The sequence below is a fragment of the Schistocerca serialis genome, chromosome 6 (genome assembly GCF_023864345.2).
Source record: "Schistocerca serialis cubense isolate TAMUIC-IGC-003099 chromosome 6, iqSchSeri2.2, whole genome shotgun sequence".
NCBI lineage: Eukaryota > Metazoa > Arthropoda > Insecta > Orthoptera > Acrididae > Schistocerca > Schistocerca serialis.
This window is the reverse complement of record NC_064643.1, coordinates 128,473,227-128,492,564: the sequence shown is the minus strand read 5'-3', so window position 1 is coordinate 128,492,564 and position 19,338 is coordinate 128,473,227. Positions and strand designations below refer to the sequence as shown.

At 43.8% G+C, this 19,338-nt stretch overlaps 2 protein-coding genes across 2 annotated transcripts in view; both read left to right on the top strand.

Annotated features, from left to right (window-relative positions):
- LOC126484056 (retinol-binding protein pinta-like) overlaps nt 1-9,539 on the top strand; it is a 141,804-nt gene extending 132,265 nt beyond the window's left edge. The window contains exon 7 of the mRNA XM_050107406.1: nt 7,788-9,539. Coding sequence (XP_049963363.1) covers nt 7,788-7,939 — 152 coding nt within the window. The 3' untranslated portion in view covers nt 7,940-9,539. The remainder of the gene's footprint in view (nt 1-7,787) is intronic.
- The window catches only part of LOC126484055 (retinol-binding protein pinta-like), a 308,676-nt gene that overhangs the window by 155,014 nt on the left and 134,324 nt on the right, over nt 1-19,338 (top strand). The window lies entirely within an intron of this gene.

Below are 19,338 nucleotides of genomic sequence, written 5' to 3'. Positions count from 1 at the left end.
CAGTCTATAGTCAAGTTTGAGGCTGTACCTAAGAAGGTTACCATATTACTGTATGTAGCCATGAAGATAAATGTATAGACACTTTGTCAAGTATCAGAGATATGTGAGAATAAGATTAACGTACCAAGACTAAAGGAACTTCAGATTGTCAATTGTAAACAGCATCCAGAATCAATTTACGTAATGTCTATGCTTTTTATTATTTTAATAAATCTGTGTGAAAAGTAATCAAGTTCGGTTTAAATCTGGTCACCATCAATCTGCTACTCTAAGCGTGCAAGCGGTATTTCTATCGTCTGACCTAACGGCAGAAGATAAACACACCATGATAAGACCACGAGACATATTACTGACACTCGCCTACTTCGTTAGAGCGACAAGTCAAATAATCTGATGGTGTGTGTACTGAAGGTCTTACAGTACGCACACCACACATCCACACACATTTCGGTAAAGGCAGAGAGATAACGTACGTAGACTATTACAGTGAGAGCTGCCCTGCGATAATTCTTGATCGTTTCAATTAATTTTACTGTGGATATCTGGTGAAATTTGATTATATGGAAAAACACTGTTTAGCACTTGTTTGAGCACATCAGATATGAAAAATCTGCAAATCAATGCAGTTAGGTAAACAAGTACTTATAAAAGGTAACATAGGCTGTTGCTATGGAAAGAACATGTTAGTATACTATGCTACTTTCCTCCTCAAAATCCCACAAGCATTGTACAGTAAGAACTGTTGTAGGCCAGAGGCTCCACCAGACAATGATGGTCCTGCACTCACGTTCTGTTGTTCGTTCTTCTCGCCAGAACTTCATAGATAATAAATTGCCAGGTTTTCAAACTAAAAACATGGGAGATTTTGGAACTGTGCACAAAGTAGTCCCATGGTGAAAGTATCGGTATGTTTGATCGTTAGGAGGCCGCTATGTGTAACTGTACAAAGATAATGGGTATTTCCCAAAATGTTTACGCACTGAAACTCATTTTACAAGACAGGCTGAAAGTTTACGAGAATTCATCATTGTACAGGATATGTAAAAGATATGGTTAAAACAACCTTCATAGCATTATCGCTCTATATATATTTATTGTAATGTTTAATTACAGCAACTTTCATAGAATCATAGCACTATTCATATTTGTGAAAATATGTAATTACAAAATCCTTTATAGGATCACAGCCCTATTAAAATTTACCATTTGATTTGCACTTGTTAAAAATGTGACATTATATTTTACATGTCTGAAAAACTCTCTACGAGAAAAGCTGATTTTTGTAACTATTTGTAATCCAGCTTTAATATGCTCAACAGAAGTTCTGTTTGTTACAGCAGTCAATTTGTGAGACATCGATGAAAACACCCTTTCCGTATGAGCATTTGGTCCTGGAATGCTCATTACAGGCCACGACATTTTTTCCAAATGTGGCACATTATTTCCTGTGTTATGATTGTTGCATTCTACCAGTCTATCAATATCCTCCTGATACCTGACGGCAGTTGTCATAAATTTATTTGAAACAGATTTTATGTACCTGTTAAACCTGATAGTGAACAGGAAACCAGAAAACTTTAGAATTTTTTAAAAAATATCATCATGTTCAGAAATGTCGATTACAGTGGGCGCTCGGTCTCGGCCACATATAAGAAAGCTTAAGAAATAAGGTGAAAGACGTAGGAAAAGTACTTTATTTGTACTTTATTTAACAAAATACAGTCTTATTAGGCAGATATTACTTGAGTCATACTCCTATTATGAATTTAAAGAAAAGAACGTAAACTATGAGAATTTAATTTCTGATGATACACACAGAAACATTTGTTCTGTGATGTCAGAGGAAATCTGAACAGCCTCTGCCTTTATTTTAGTTTTCCTCACGAAGCTAGTGATCTAACACTGCATGCTGTTTTCCAACTCCGTTATTTCTGGCAAATTGGCTGCAGTATCAGAGCGTGATTGTGAGGGCAATAGTCTTCGCCTTTGAGGAGTAGTCCTCCTGTTCTTCATCACAATGCTGTCCCTCTCGGTCACTTAACAAATGCCCTGCAATTCTTAATTTGAAATCAAGATACTGCAGGATACCTTTCTTTTGCTCATCATTCACAGATCTATGAAGTGAAAAATAGTATCTATGATCCACTTACTGGTGCTGATGCAAATCCTGTACAACCTCATGATCTTGTCAATCATGTCTGTGTTATCCATATTTTGATTGTAGTAGCTGATTACATTTGGACTGGGAGCATGACTGTATCCGCCATTTTTCTTCGACCACCTTTTACACTGATTGATAGGGTGCTTCCCAATCTTGCTCGATGCCGCTGTCGCTGGTTTTGGTCATACCGTTTTACAACAGAAATTAATCTTCTCTTACTGTCTGGCCAACAGAACCACGTCCATGATTTGCAAGAATCTTGTCTGCTGTTAGATGGACTGCTCTGGGTATTCATAGTTTCATTATTGTTCCAGAAAATTATGGTAGTAACATAACATATACTTCGCTTACAAAAGATAATAATGTTGTATCATACACTGAAGAACCAAAGAAACTGGTACACCTGCCTAATATCGTGTATAGCCGCCATGTGCACGCAGAGGTCCCGCAACACGACGTGGCATGGACTCGACTAATGTCTGATGTAGTGCTGGAGGGAATAGACACCATGTACCTGCACGGTTGGGAACTCTTCTGAAGAGTTTCAAGGAATCCCGGAAATGCTCAAAAATGTTCATGTGTGGGGAGTTTGGTGGCCAGCGGAACTCAGAAGAATGTTCCTATAGCCACTCTGTAGCAATTGTGGGATGTTGCATAGTCCTGCTGGAATTGCCCAAGTCCATCAGAAGGCACAATTTACATGAATGAATGCAGGTGATCAGACAGGATGGTTACGTACGTGTCACCTGCCAGGCTCGCATCCAGATGTATCAGGGGTCCTATATTACTGCAACTGCACACGCTCCACACCATTACAGAGCCTCTTTCATCTTCAACAGGCCCCTGCTGACATGCAGGATCGATAGATTCGTGAGGTTGTCCCCATACCTGTACGTGTCCATCCGCTCGATACAATTTGAAACGACACTTCCCGACCAGACATGTTTCCAGTCACCAACAGTCCAATGTCAGTATTGATGGACCCAAAGCTCTTTGTCGTGCAGTCATCAAGGGTATACGAGTGGGCCTTCAGCTTCGAAACCCCGTATCGATTATGTTCCGTTGAATCATACGCATGGGGACGCTTGTTCATGGTCTGGCATTGAAATCTACAGAAGTTTGCGGAAGCGATCCACTTCTTTCACGATGAACGATTCTTTGCACTCTTCGTTGATCTCCTTCTTTCAGGGTCTTTTTCCGGCCCCAGCGATGTCGGAGATTCGTTGTTTTACCGGATTCGTGATATTCACGGCACACTCGTGAAATGGCCATACGGGAAATTCTCCATCGGTACCTCGGAGATGATGTGTCCCATCGCTCGTGCGCAAACACCACGTTCAAACTCACTCAAGTCTCGAAAATCTGCCATTGTAGCAGCAGTAGCCGATCTAACAACTGCTCCAGACACTTGTTGTCTTATATAGACGTTGCTGACCGCAGCGCCGTGTTCTGCCTGTTTACATTGAATTTGAATTGAATATTGTGTTTCACTATGTATGCCTATACCAAATTCTTCAGTCCTTCAGTGTATAATGAAATTCAGAAACAGTAGCAACAAGAAATGCATAAAAAATTAGCGAAGATATCCACGACTGAAGCGAAGGAATCAGTGTTCGAAAACGTGCCAGTAAGCCCCGGCGCCCATTGCAGTGGACATTAGTATTTTGTGAACAAAATTAAAGAAAAATGCAGTACTATGAAAATTTGCTTCACTGCATAGGTATATAAACAACGCGTACAGACATTGTTACAATAAGTACATATTTTTATTAAAGAAGTTTAGAAAAACATACATTAACGAAGCAGTGTCAGCTGCCAAGTTAACACGTCGTAAGGAAAGCTGCTGTTTGGTGTGATGGGGTCGCAGTGACCGTTTGTCCCGCCAGCTGACTGTGCAATACCAGCCATTCAAGTGGAGGAAAGGTATTGCGAGGGCAAAAGCAGAATCTTTTGTAACAGGACACTAAACACTATGTCCATTATAATGGACATCAGGTCTTAAGACGATATAATAAATCAATACTTTACCTGTAGTTGATGCATGCTGAAAATATTGTCTTGCACCACCATGTGCTAAGCTTAATTCCCTTCCGCAAAAGAACGAAAAGCTTTATGTTTGTTATTTATTACTGATCCCACCCAAAAATAAGTCTTTCCCAAATGGGGCAGATACACCCACATCTTCTTTGGTAGCTTCGTCGCGGGATCCTCGTCATCACTTTAGTTAAACAGGTGTACCGAATACAGTACAAACTGCACACTGAATTGAGATCAAGTTGCCAGTGTACACGCTACCGAAGCAGAAGACGGAAGTTTCCTCACAGAAGCTTCAAGCTTGCCAATGTGAAAAAGAGAGAACTCAGAGGTGATAAACAGGAAATATCGATTGTTGATTTGGGAACGATAATATTTGAATGATACGGAAATGTTAGCGTAAGTAAACAAATGAATAAAACGCCATAAAACACGAGGCAAAACATTGTCCAATACGTCAGATACGTGAGATGGGTCGAATATGGGAGACCTGTCGAAAATTGTGGTGTGCATACTGTAAGACCTTCAGTACACCCACCATCAGATTATTTGACTTGTTGCTTTAACGAAGTAGGCGAGTGTCAGCAATATGTCTCGTGGTCTTATCGTGGCGTGTTTATCTTCTGCCGTTAGGTCAGACAATAGAAATGCCACTTGCACGCTTAGAGTAGCAGACGCACTTTAAACAGAACTTGATTAATTTTCACACACATTTATTAAAATAATAACAAGCATAAAAATTACTTAACTTAGTTCTGGATGCTATTTACAATTGACACTCTGAAGTTCCTTTGGTATTGGTACGTTAATCTTATTCCCAAATATATCTCTGATACTTGACAAAAGTGTCTATACATTTACCTTCATGGCTATGTACAGGAATACGGTAATCTTATTAGGCGCAGACTGAAACTTGACTATAGACTGGTACAGACAAATGTAGAACTCGTACAGACTGGTGCAGTCTAATGCAGACTGGTACAGACTGGTGCAGACAAATGCAGACTGACTAATCTGAGGTCTGTACACTCGTTATAATACCTCACAGGTTAATGTATCATTGCGTGAGTGTGATCTGTGAGGAGAAAAGGTTCTACGTTACCAGCAATCTCATTGGCTGTGTTACATACTAATATGCGGATCGGCGGAAGCAGAATTTGGTCTGTCTCTATGGCAGCGCCATCTCGTAGTGCGGAGACGGACGAGCGCTGTGCCTGCGTTGTTGTGCTTAGCGGGGCGCGCTCTAGTGGGAAAGTTGTGTGCGCGCTGACTATGCGGAACTATGTACACAACAAAAATACAGCAGATAGAAGAAAACGAGGGTAAAATATGGGAGACCTTGTAACATGCGGCAGGCTTGTAACCCTTGGAAGATAATGCTAGCACTTAAAATAACAATACCCATTACTGGCGACGACGTTAACTGTGCTGACAGGAATGACAACATAAGAGCAAGGTATAGTGGTGATTAAAGGAAGGTCATGGCGTCTACGCCCTCATTAACCTTGCAACCTGTGTGAATGGTACACAGCTTCATCTCTATGCACACGAGCGAGTAACACCTGCGCATGCTTACAGCGGGACAGCGGGGTCATAAATGGTTGCAGTGCACACACGGCAACAACCTATTAATGCTAGAGTGGAAGACAACCAAGGCAGAAGAAAGCAGGTATGTCTGCTTCTTTTGTTTGTGAATACATTAAGAAACGTAACAGCAGGTTTTGAACTCACCCAATGATTAGTTCACGGCTGGTGAAAGGAGCGTTCGTGACATTGTTTATGGATTTACAAGAAGATGAAAGTAAATTCTCTGTTTTCGAACGTATCATGGTTGTTTGATGGATTAACAGTAAAAACCAGCTGTAACGTCAATGATGGATTTTTTCCAAATATATGGGTAGTGGTTGCACTCTAATTGATCTGCGTTATCAAAACAGAATCGGCCATACAACACTGTGTAAAATATAAAGGAAAGTTGATAAAGCAATGTGGAACTATTGCACAAAGAGTGCATAGCGAAATTCACAGCAAAAAAGGTGGCTGAAAAAATGCCAGGGCAATTGAGAAGCGAGCTATGTGATCTGGACATTGAAATCTTATCAACCTGAGGAGGAATTTGAAATAACAGTAGAAGAAATGTTTTCGCTTATTACTTTATAGACAGTGTGGGAAAAGTACCATGGCAAGACAAATAGTCATAGTAACATTGAATCAGTTTATTCCCAGACATGAAAGACTATTCAATTTATATCACTATTCAAATGTGTGCAGTTATGTATTTTGTGGCAGATATAAAACAGAGCACTGATTACATTGAACCGACTGACGTAAGAGACTTTATTTTAAACTATTTTTGTTAGTTGAAGATTTTGTTAATTCCAGCGAAAGGACTCTCGCCAGGGATAAAAGCATTTGCTTCTTAGCCTATTTCAAGCTTTAAATGGCCACATTCGAGCAAAAGCTCCATCTCTAGAACACAAACACAAAACAGTTGAATTGTAATGTATTCCTATATCATTTAGCTCTTGATTTTGTTTCTTAAAGAACCCTCAAAAAACTTTACGCCCACTAGAAATCGTGCTGCTCTCTTCTTCACCGAACGAGGTGGCGCAGTGGTTAGCACACTGGACTCGCATTCGGGAGGACGACGGTTCAATCCCGTCTCCGCCCATCCTGATTTAGGTTTTCTGTGATTTCCCTAAATCGCTTCAGGCAAATGCCGGGATGGTTCCTTTGAAAGGGCACGGCCGGTTTCCTTCCCCATCCTTCCCTTGCTTGCGCTCCGTCTCTAATGACCTCGTTGTCGACGAGACGTTAAACACTAATCTCCTCCTCCTCCTCTCTTCTTCATCTTATCGTGTTACTTCTTGGGAGATGTGTCGCACATTTTGGGGTACTTTTTCACCGCTTCAATGACCAATTCCACGTCCAAACCTGCTGCATCCATGACAGGCGTTGGCGGGTGTTTCTGGGGTTTGCACCGCCCCATTCACCTATAGTACAACGACTGTTGCTTCGCGGCAGCCGGTGAGATCAGTTTATTCCCGTGATGTGTGCAGCTCAGTCGTTTCACACGCACTACAGAAACGCGCGAGGAAATTACTCTGCGAACTCGTCATGTGCGTTGCGCATGAAGCCGTCTTTCTGCCCTATATTTTTGGTCAAATTACTTTTGCGCACACAGTATATTCCTGCTGTGGCGAGCGGCGGGCGTATACCCTTTGAAGCGCTCAAATTCGTGAACCTTTCTTGTTAGTTTAAGAACTGTGCCGATATCGTGTCTTCTGACTACTGTGCTGATACGATCTGCGACAGTTTTCGCGAAAGGGAGGAAAACTTTGCTTGATTCTCTTTTTCACTAGGATTTACAGATGTTGCTGACCTTGTTTAGGTTTGCACTGGTATCTGAATCTAACCTCTGATGATGTCTCCAGCACTGGAAGGCAAAATGCTAGGCAGAGAAATATGCCTAGTACTGTGGCCCAGTGCCCATAAAACCAAAATCGCCGAAAACGGAGATGCATTCGTGCATTTGTAGCTAGTAGGAATAATTTCTAGACACTGAAAAATTAAGTGTACTTTCTTATTCCAGATGAATTCATCAGGAGGGCGGAGAAGAAGAGAGACTGGTTCCTGGAGCAGGACCGCTACACCTCGGACGAGAGTAAGAGGCCGCCAGACAACCACTACGCCGATGACTTGTTCGGAGTGGCGGGCTCGTTCAAGAAGCTCTCAGTGGACTGATGCCGTTACTTGTGGACAGTAAACTGTGATACACAGGGTGAACCGGGAATCCACCAACAAAATTTCAGAGTTTGCTTTGTCATATTTCTTGAGTGTTTTGGTACAGCGGACACATGGTCCCCGGTGATGCGTTACTGAGTACTAACATTCAATTTGATGTTTTCCTGCTGTTGGGACCTTCAGTCAGACGACTGCTTTGATACAGCCCTCCCTCTAGTCTGTCCTGTGCAACCTCTTCACCTCTCCATACGTACAGAAAATTACGTCCATCTGGACTTGCTTACACTATTGTCAAGTATTGGTCCCGCTATGTAGTTTATATACCCCCACCCACACGCTCCACATACACACATAAACAAACTTCCTTCCATGACGAAATTGACGATCCCTTGATTATAACTGTGGACGTGTCATTTCAATCGAACCATTCCTTTAGTGGAGCTGTGCACTTACATTAATTATTCAACACACCCATCAAACCCAGAGCATTCATACTTCAATCACTCCTGGTCTCTTCTTGTCTGAATATTTAAGCGTCCACATTTCACTTCCGTACAATACTACACTCCAGACAAATACCCTCAGACGGAAAACTTAAATTATTTATATCCGTTGTTAACTAATTTATTTTCCTCACAAATGCTTTTCTTTAATTGCCAATTCGTATTTCATGTTCTCCCTACTTCGGCCAACGTCAGTTATTTCACTGCCCAAGTATCAAAAGGTATCTACTACTTTCACTATCTCATTTTCTAATTTAATTCCCTCAGCTAGCGTAATATAATTTCCTGAATTTTAATTCCCTTTCCAAATTTCTCCATGACTCCCTTTACTGCCTCAGTATCCAGACTGTGTTATATCTATGACAGCAACCCTGTTTCACTCCTTCCTGAACTACCGCTTTCTTTTCATGTCTTTTGACTCTCACAACTGCATTCTGGTTTCTGTATAAGTTCTACATATTTCGCTACCTGCAATCTCTTCCTTCTGCCTTCACACCTTCCTTGAACACTGTCAAAAATTTTTCTCTAAATATATAAACACTATAAAAATGGCTTTGCCTTCACCTAATCTATTTGCTAAGATAAATCGTAGGATCAAAATCGTTACATATGATTCTACATTTTTAGAGACTCCAAACGAATCTTCCCCAAGGTGAGGTTCTACCCTATTCAGCAAATCATTCGTGTCAGTATTTACTAACCATGACTTGTTAAACAGATGGCTCCCTATTATTCGTCCCTGTCAGCACCTGCCTCCTGTAAAATAGAAATTGTTACAGTCTGGATATCCAGCCACCCTCCCCCTTTTGCTTTGTACCACTATTCCACTGAAAAATTTGGTAATTGAGTTAATAAAGCACGTAAGTCATAATTACATTATTATTCTGCAACCAGCCACTGAAGAACACGGGTTCTTAATAGCAAAATACTTGGGAAATGTCCTTCAACAAGTTCTGAAATGTTGTCAGTGGTTCGGATTCACCTAGTTATGTCATACAGGTGTTCTTCCATAGGGAATAGGTCAATAAAACCTCTGTCTCAAATATGAATCTTGTGTGAAAGTGAAGAAATAATAATAAGATGTTCCCTATCCTCGATCTTACGCATTTTCTCCTATTAAACTTCCTTCTTCTTTAACTTTAATAAAATCAGGCTCGAAACGAAAGAAGACAAGCTTCAAGATGTTCCGTTCAGAGTCATCGTCACTGGTCGTCTGGAATTGTTCCTACTTTACGTTGCTTAAGTGCGTTGAAGATCTGTTTCTAGCAGTGGTAAAGCCATATTGACTCAAAAACTCTCCACTCTTCCTGCCATCATGGATTAGTCCTAGTAAACACGAGAAATACACGATTGAAAATACCTCTCTCTCTCTCTCTCTCTCTCTCTCTCTCTCTCTCTCTCTCTCACACACACACACACACACACACATATACGTAGTTCCACTCATTTCAAAGAGTTTTTTGTTCTAGTAAGTAGAGATTTACTTCTGCAGGAGACCGAGCAGATACTACTACATACATAAAATGTTAGATTACTTTAATAAACTATGAACAACATAAAATACCTAGTTTTGGAAAAACTCCATGTCGGCAGGACTGAGATACGTATTTGTTAATGTCGCTGACGGTATAACTTATCACTTGATACAGTATAGGACGGTAGACATCTGTTAATGTATACTCGATTATTTACCTCGATCTACAATTCCGGCTTGTGACGCGACTCGCACTGCTGGTTCTGAAGTAACAAGATGGCTGTCGTCGTAAGCGATGATCGCTGAGCGGTCTGAGTGGCATTATGCCCTGACGTAAGCAATCTTCCACAAACGGCGGCGTATGGAAACTTTCGAAGCAGTGTCTACGCTTACGTCTCTCATTCGTTGCTGCGTCAGGCAGCGAGTGTCCTTACTTGCGGTTTCGTAGTGAGGTACAAACTTTGACGTGAAACCAACTCTATTCACACACTTTCACTTCAAATTTCCTCGTATATTATCATTCTTTTACCATCACTTACAGATTTTTTACTTACAAATTTAGTAATCGTAACTAAATTGAATATATTAATTTAGATGCATAAACTGAACTGTTTAAATACATATAATTTTGATAATAAGTCGATTAACATTGCTTGGAATAAAATGTGATGTCTAAAAGAGGAATAATGGTAACAGCAGGAATCGAACCCCAGCTGATGAATTACCAGTCGGTGAGTTTCACAGCTGGGTTACGGCACCGACACGCTAACTGCTGCTCAGAAATTCCTTTACAGTAAATTTTACCTTTCCCTGCAGCCCACTGAAGGGAAATATTCCCGGAAGTTGAAAGGGTCATCTGCCTCCTTCTACTCACGTAGTTTGAGCCAAGTCGGTGAGCCCCACCGTACTATTTTAATCAGAGTAGTGTAACTCATTTAATGTTGTTCGATTTATGGGATAATGTTGTTTTGGTTTGTGAATAACCTCTCACTGCCTGTTTCTGTGTCTTCAATGAGTGTGCATCTACGGTTTCTCTGGTGTTCTAATAAATGGTATGATGTTGTCAGTTCGTTTTTTTATAAGAGATTTAGATTTGCCCTTCAGACCTTCCATTTGTTTCCGTTTAATACTCTCTAGTTTACTCGTTTTTTTCCTGAATGGGTGTGTCTGTGACACGCGATTTATGATACAGCTCCCTCAGTATTCTGCAGTACAATTCAAAAATTATTTAGTGTCTCTTGGTTTTGAGGCCCATAATAAAATAAACTTTACCTTATTTTCCATTTGGCTAAAGTGACCCACCATTCTGCTTTAGAAGATTAGTTATTTACTGAGGGTAGACAGGCATGCCACTTGGCACTGATAAATTCGACTATTTAGCTGTTTCCCAGATGGGTAATGTTCAGCTTCCACTGGCTTTTATACAGTTTGTATACAAGTTCACAGTTGCTTTAAGGGCACAACAATCAGGGAAACAATCCTTAATAGGTTTTTGGGGCTCCTTCACAAGAGATAAATAATATCTTCTTTGTAAAAAGTAGATGTCTCTGACCTGTTAATTACAGAGGCATCATGAGGACTGCAACGTATCCCTCGTCCTCGATAATGTGTACTGGAGTGCTCTCTCTTAGTAAGATAGATGAACTTGTGCACTGATCAGGTGCTGCATTCGATATCATTCTAAAACTATATCCTGATATATTGAATAATAGTTACTACCTGTAATAGAACTATATCAGCTTCTGAGTCAGTGATGAACTGTTGTAAAGGTGCAACTTTTAATTCAGATTTGATTCTATTAATATTCAGAGAGAGTGTTTCATAAGCTTGAGTCATAGTCACAGAGAAACTCAGTCAATAATTCTTACTAGAATATTGTTCCCTTATTCCATTTTCATCTGAATACCAGACTGGGATTCTTTACCATGAGGCTCGATACTGATGTCTTTGGAGTCCTAGTTTTTGTTTTTCTTCTGTACTACATTGACTTTTGTCTGGATTCCGTACTACACTGGTCAGCCAGATCATTATTACCACCCACCTTACTAGGTGGTCCACTTTAGGCATGTATAACAGTGGCGACGCATCGTGGCATGAAAGCAAACAGGCCTTGGTAAGTCGCTGGAGGGAGTTGTCACCACATCTGAACACACAGATCACCTACAACAAAACAAATAAACACCATCCGAACAGACTTTGAAGTTTCAACGGGACTTACCTGCCGCTGTGTCATCTCCAGCCACTAGGTGTCACCAGATTCACAAGTCACCTAATTCCGGTAAATTCTGGAGAGGGAGGGGATGATGAGCTCTGACGCCACGTTCAGTCACATCCCAGATCAGGTTCAGACCTGGTGAGCTGGGGGCAAGCACATCAAGTGGAACTTACTACTGTCTTTCTCGAACAACTCCATCACACTCCTGGCCTTGTAACAAGACGCATCATATTGCAAAATTCGACAGTCGTCGGTGATCATGATAGCCATAGTGGGGTGTAGATGGTCTGAAACCAGTGTAGAATACTCCTTGGACGTAATAGTGCCTTGTACGAACTCCACTGGACTCATGGATGTTCGCGTAAATGTTACCCAGTGCATAATGGAGCCGCCAACAGCTTGCCTTCATCCCACAGTACAGGTGTCAAGAAGCCATTCCTCTAGAAGACGATGAACTGGCCTGCTACCATCGGCGCGATTAAGGAAGTGTCGAGATCCATCAGTTGCGGAGACCCATTGTTCACCGAGCGAGGTGGCGCAGTGGTTAGACACTGGACTCGCATTCGGGAGGACGACGGTTCAATCCCGCGTCCGGCCATCCTGATTTAGGTTTTCCGTGATTTCCCTAAATCGCTCCAGGCAAATGCCGGGATGGTTCCTTTCAAAGGGCACGGCCGACTTCCTTCCCCGTCCTTCCCTAATCCGATGAGACCGATGACCTCGCTGTCTGGTCTCCTTCCCCCAAAACCAACCAACCAACCCATTGTTCACTGCACTATGTATTCAGACATAATTGTACTCTGTCCAGCAAGAAATGGTTCTAATGGCTGTAAGCACTATGAGACTTAACATCTGAGGTCATCATCTAAGGACATCACAGGCCGTGCGGTTAAAGGCGCTTCAGTCTGGAACCGCGTGACCGCTACGGTCGCAGGTTCGAATCCTGCCTCGGGCGTGGATATGTGTGATGTCCTTAGGTTAGTTAGGTTTAAGTAGTTCTAAGTTCTCGGGGACTATTGACCACAGATGTTGAGTCCCATAGTGCTCAGAGCCATTTGAACCATTTTTTAAGGACATCACACACATCCATGCCCGAGGCGGGATTCGAACCTGCGACCGTAGCAGCAGCGCAGTTTCAGACTAGATTGCCTAGAACCGCTCAGCCACAGCGCCCAGCATTAAAGTCCGATGTTAGTTTTGCCACACTTCACTGCCTGTCTTATTTTATCAGTCTGCCCAGCCTATGACGTCCAATATGTGTAATGAGGAGTGGTCACCACACCCCACGACCTCTGCACTTGGTCTCACCTGGGTTTCACCATGTGGTGAATCTCATCAGAGCATCCTCGAACACCCGACAAGTCGGGCAGTTTCCGAAATGCTCATGCCAAGCATCTGGGCCATCACAATTTGCCCTCGGTTAAACTTAAATAGATCATGCGCCTTCCCCATTCTACAAATGGACAGCTCACTCTCTGACACTGCATGCATCGTGTGTATGTCTGACCGGCAGTCATTCCTCACCAGGTGTTCCTCCTATCGCCTGGATGGGTTTATATCGACAGTTATTCAGTGGTCATAATGTTCTGGCTTATCAATGTATACCCTGTGTGCCAGTCAAGAATATCTTAGAAGATGGTCAATACCAGAACCAAAAATGTTCTTTGAATCGCAGATGTACCTTCCTCTGTAGTCAGACTGCTACCGCTTTCCCATTCATTCCCTGCTTGTTTGTAGTAACGAAGTCCTTTCTCGTGTTTGTTTTGTGCCTGGGACGGCAACTCTTCTATTTGTGCACAAGCACTAATTGCTTTGTGTTGCTTATCTACAGCTCGTACTTGCTGTTGTGCTAGCCCGCCCGGTTGGCCGTGCGGCCTAACGCACGGCTTTCCGGGCGGGAAGGAGCGCCTGGTCCCCGGCACGAATCCGCCGGGAGGATTTGTGTCGAAGTCCGGTGAACCGGCCAGTCTGTGGATGGTTTTTAGGCGGATTTCCATCTGCCCCGGCCAATGCGCGCTGGTTCCCCTTATTCCACCTCAGTTGCATTATGACGGCGATTGCTGCGCAAACAATTTCTCTACGTAAGCGTACACCACCATCACTCTACGACGCAAACATAGGGGTTACACTCCTCTGGTGTGAGACGTTCCCTGGGAAGTCCACCGGGGGCCGAACCGCACAATAACCCTGGGTTCGGTGTGGGGCGGCGGAGGGGTGAAGTGGACTGCGGTAGTCGTCGTGGGGTTGTGGACCACTGCGGCTGCGGCGTGGACGTAACCTCTCCGTCGTTTGTAGGTCCCCGGTTAACATACAATACATACAATACCGTTGTGGTTGTTTTGGAAATTGAAAATTTGTGATAAGGACTAGGCTTACGCACTACTTAATCTAACTTAAACTAACTTACGCGAAGGCCAACACGCGCACCCAGGCCTGAGGGAGGACTCGAACATCTAACGGGGGGAGCCGCGCAAACCGTGACAAAGCGCCCCAGACCGCACGGCTACCTCGCGCGGCCGTGCTTGTTTTGTTTTGGTGACTTGTTGCTACACGTGCTGCACCTAATAGGCCTCTACGTGTTGTGGGTCGACAGCTGCCTACACGTTCGTTTGTGAGACTTCCTACACTGTTGCCTCGACAGCTTGTACTCTATTTTTCAAAACGTCCGTGTCAATTACAATCTTCGGACTCCCTTTCTGTATGATCTGCTCTAAATCGGTACGTCTTCGTTCATGCTACTCCCATCACAATTTCGAAGCCTCTTGTTCTCTAGTGTATGCACTTCAGGCAGGAGGGGTGGCTTTTTTACTTTCGGTTCAGAGGGTAAAGAAGGAAAACCTACAGATGGTAATTTTGGCTGCTGTTGTAACACCAAGCTAACCTGTCTCCATCGAGCGGTTCTCCATCAGGATTTCAGCTAGGTCAGTTTCCAGGGATGCCCTGACGAGTTCATTTTAAAAAGAAGATTCTTTTTGGGCAATTCGTTTTTTGCTGTCCACTTTCAATATAGATTAACCATGTTCCTACCTGTTGTCTGCAAGTAACAAGCGCCCTGTATCCATAAACAATTACATGAGTTCTGCCTGAGGTGCATTCCATCCGATTGACTCCGCTAAAACACTGCAGTTTATGTTGGCTAGACCATATTTCGCTACAGCTACATACTTGGTTAAAATATCTTTCAAACAACAGTTTTCAACCTCAGGGGGCAAAGAAAACGTACATACTTTTTTGCACTCTATGTGAGCATTTTAAATTATGGCAGTGCACACCGAAGCAGTACGGTGACGAAATCCATTTTCCTCTCCATTTTCGAGCTGAATCCAGGGTTCGAGAGCTCCACGAAAAAACGGCAGAGTTCCATGTTGTAGAAAGCAGTGTGAACTTGATCTGACGTGACTTCCATAGCTTACGCGATCCAGTCGTATCTATGCAATGAATTCGGTTGAACGTTTCTGTATGACTTGTCGAATTTGGTACAGATATTGCAGTTCCAGGAAAACATTGTTCACGTCTCCCTGATTTATCAGTGGTGGAAACTGCTGACACAGCAGAATGCAGAAAACTGTAACAGGAAAACAACGAGTAAACATTTAATGGTCACACAGAACACAGAGTAGGCAACTACCATTCACAGCTTGCCAACGCAACGGCAGAGAGGACGTACAGCACGTCATAGGTGCACGATGTCGCAAGCGGAAGTGATCACTGGGCCACGAACCGGTATCTCAGCCGCTCCTCTTGCACAAGACTTTACACGCACTTTCAAACAGAAATACCGATCTGGTGCTGTGAACATCATCGCAGCACAGTGTCTGCAGGGTTGACGTCGCATTAGAGCGTACGCAGTTGAAAACAGACAGCTGCGTCCATTTCTGAGTGTAGCACGGCTGACCGTCATTTCGGCTCTCGTCTCTGGTTGCAAGTTATCAGGGAGGGAGCGCTAGGAAACAAGTTTTCATCCATTTTATTTGCGTACTACCATGCATTCAAAGGAAAAATGGCGTAATTTTAGTGGGACCTGCGGCTAGCATTCGAAAAGAAATGGCGTAATTTTAGAGCGATATCTAGAGTGTGCTGTAGCACATGATCACCAGCTACCACTGCCTTTGCCAGTTAATGGGTCACATCTCCTCATGCTGAAGCTTTGCATTCTGCTATGCACAATAACTGTGACTGTAATAAGGATGGTATTCTTACGTTGCATGGTGTGTGACAAGTAATGACTTTATTGAAACTTTCTCGCAGATTAAAACTGTGTGTCGGACCGAGAATCGAATTCGGGACTTTTGCTTTTCGCGAGCAAGTGCTCTACCAACTGAGCTACCCAAGCACGACTTGAGCCACCTCCTCACAGCTTCAGTTCTTCCACTACCTCGCCTCCTACTTTGGTAGAGCACTTGCCCTCGAAAGGCAAAGGTCACGAGTTCGAGTCTCGGTCAGCCACACAGTTGTAATCTGCCAGGAGGTTTCATAACAGCGCGCGCTCCGCTGCAGAGTGAAAATTTCATTTTGGAATTACTTTATTGTTTTCCTCTCTTCCTGGATATTGTTTTCCTTTCCAAGTGTCGAAACTGTCCAGATTAAATATGATTTTCGAAAAGAGCGCTGTGTCACGCATTTGTTTCAATATACACTAGTGGAAATGGAAAAAAGAACACATTGACACCGGTGTGTCAGACCCACCATACTTGCTCCGGACACTGCGAGAGGGCTGTACAAGCAATGATCACACGCACGGCACAGCGGACACACCAGGAACCGCGGTGTTGGCCGTCGAATGGCGCTAGCTGCGCAGCATTTGTGCACCGCCGCCGTCAGTGTCAGCCAGTTTGCCGTGGCATACGGAGCTCCATCGCAGTCTTTAACACTGGTAGCATGCCGCGACAGCGTGGACGTGAACCGTATGTGCAGTTGACGGACTTTGAGCGAGGGCGTATAGTGGGCATGTGGGAGGCCGGGTGGACGTACCGCCGAATTGCTCAACACGTGGGGCGTGAGGTCTCCACAGTACATCGATGTTGTCGCCAGTGGTCGGCGGAAGGTGCACGTGCCCGTCGACCTGGGACCGGACCGCAGCGACGCACGGATGCACGCCAAGACCGTAGGATCCTACGCAGTGCCGTAGGGGACCGCACCGCCACTTCCCAGCAAATTAGGGACACTGTTGCTCCTGGGGTATCGGCGAGAACCATTCGCAACCGTCTCCATGAAGCTGGGCTACGATCCCGCACACCGTTAGGCCGTCTTCCGTTCACGCCCCAACATCGTGCAGCCCGCCTCCAGTGGTGTCGCGACAGGCGTGAATGGAGGGACGAATGGAGACGTGTCGTCTTCAGCGATGAGAGTCGCTTCTGCCTTGGTACCAATGATGGTCGTATGCGTGCTTGGCGCCGTGCAGGTGAGCGCCACAATCAGGACTGCATACGACCGAGGCACACAGGGCCAATACCCGGCATCATGGTGTGGGGAGCGATCTCCTACACTGGCCGTACACCACTGGTGATCGTCGAGGGGACACTGAATAGTGCACGGTACATCCAAACCGTCATCGAACCCATCGTTCTACCATTCCTAGACCGGCAAGGGAACTTGCTGTTCCAACAGGACAATGCACGTCCGCATGTATCCCGTGCCACCCAACGTGCTCTAGAAGGTGTAAGTCAACTACCCTGGCCAACAAGATCTCCGGATCTGTCCCCCATTGAGCATGTTTGGGACTGGATGAAGCGTCGTCTCACGCGGTCTGTACGTCCAGCACGAACGCTGGTCCAACTGAGGCGCCAGGTGGAAATGGCATGGCAAGCCGTTCCACAGGACTACATCCAGCATCTCTACGATCGTCTCCATGGGAGGATAGCAGCCAGCATTGCTGCGAAAGGTGGATATACACTGTACTAGTGCCGACATTGTGCATGCTCTGTTGCCTGTGTCTATGTGCCTGTGGTTCTGTCAGTGTGATCATGTGATGTATCTGACCCCAGGAATGTGTCAATAAAGTTTCCCCTTCCTGGGACAATGAATTCACGGTGTTCTTATTTCAATTTCCAGGAGTGTATATCTGCTGTTCATTATCACCTGAAACACATCCACAGGTTGGGTATAAGGTGGTTGCTAATAAAGTGATCGCATTTGGTTTGGCTTCTTGCCCCAAAAAGTTATGCGTCGGTATTTCACTGAAAATAGTGCACAATATTGCATATGCCAATGCTGTGCGCTGTGTGTCTTGTTTGCATTCGCTCACCACCTACTATTGACAATAATAAACTTAACTCGTTGCTCTTAAGTTTTTATTCAGTACTGGTCGGTTCTGCCTAGAATTTTGTTTTCTGGCTGTGTTAGCTCTGATTAAAGGAATACACAGCAGTACTGTAGATATCCATTTGCTGTATGACTTCACTGAACGCAATCTTCCAATGTGTTATCAGCACTACGACACTATGCTGAGCCATTCTCGCACCTGCGGCAACCACACCACCATACGTTCGCATCTGAAGGCTGTTGCATTAATCTCTGTTCTGCGTTGTAGGTTTGGTTACTGCATTTTTTAGGCTTCTTCATTGTTGTGAAGTTATTTTCATAGAAAGAAGGCTCGCTGAGGTAAAAAATCGAATAAATCTAAATTATATCATTACTCTGTAACGAGCCATCAGAGCCCCGTACACCAAAATACTCACAATGCATCCCTGAACAACTTCTGAAAATTTGTCGGTGGAGTTCTGGTCCATCCTGTAGATTACGATTCTGAAGGTGGCACGAAGAAAATTTGCGCGTCCAAAAGTTATGTGCAATTTGTACAGATGCCAGTGTACAGTTACACAACCTGGACGCCCTTCTTCTCAAACGTACCGTCTTCTGGAAACGTCTCATAATCGTAGGGCATGTGTTTCGTTTAGCGCCTTATAGCTTTATCCAAGCCACCAACCATTCAAGCGTCGTTAATTTTGACAGTGCATAATGCTTCCGTGAGTTTATTCCCCTGATGGTTCGCGTGCAAGTCGGATTATAAGGAAATTTTTCTCTTATCGTCCTCGGGCGTTCGTATTTTTTCATTTTTTAGTATTTATGTAACACGATTTGTATCTTACGCATCTCCTCACTGGTCAACGTCCACTGTTTTGTCGATATGGGCTTTGCACTTATTCGCAGTCTTCAAATCTCGAACCATTTTCTGGCAGGGTTGCGATTTGCTGACGGCATGGAACAG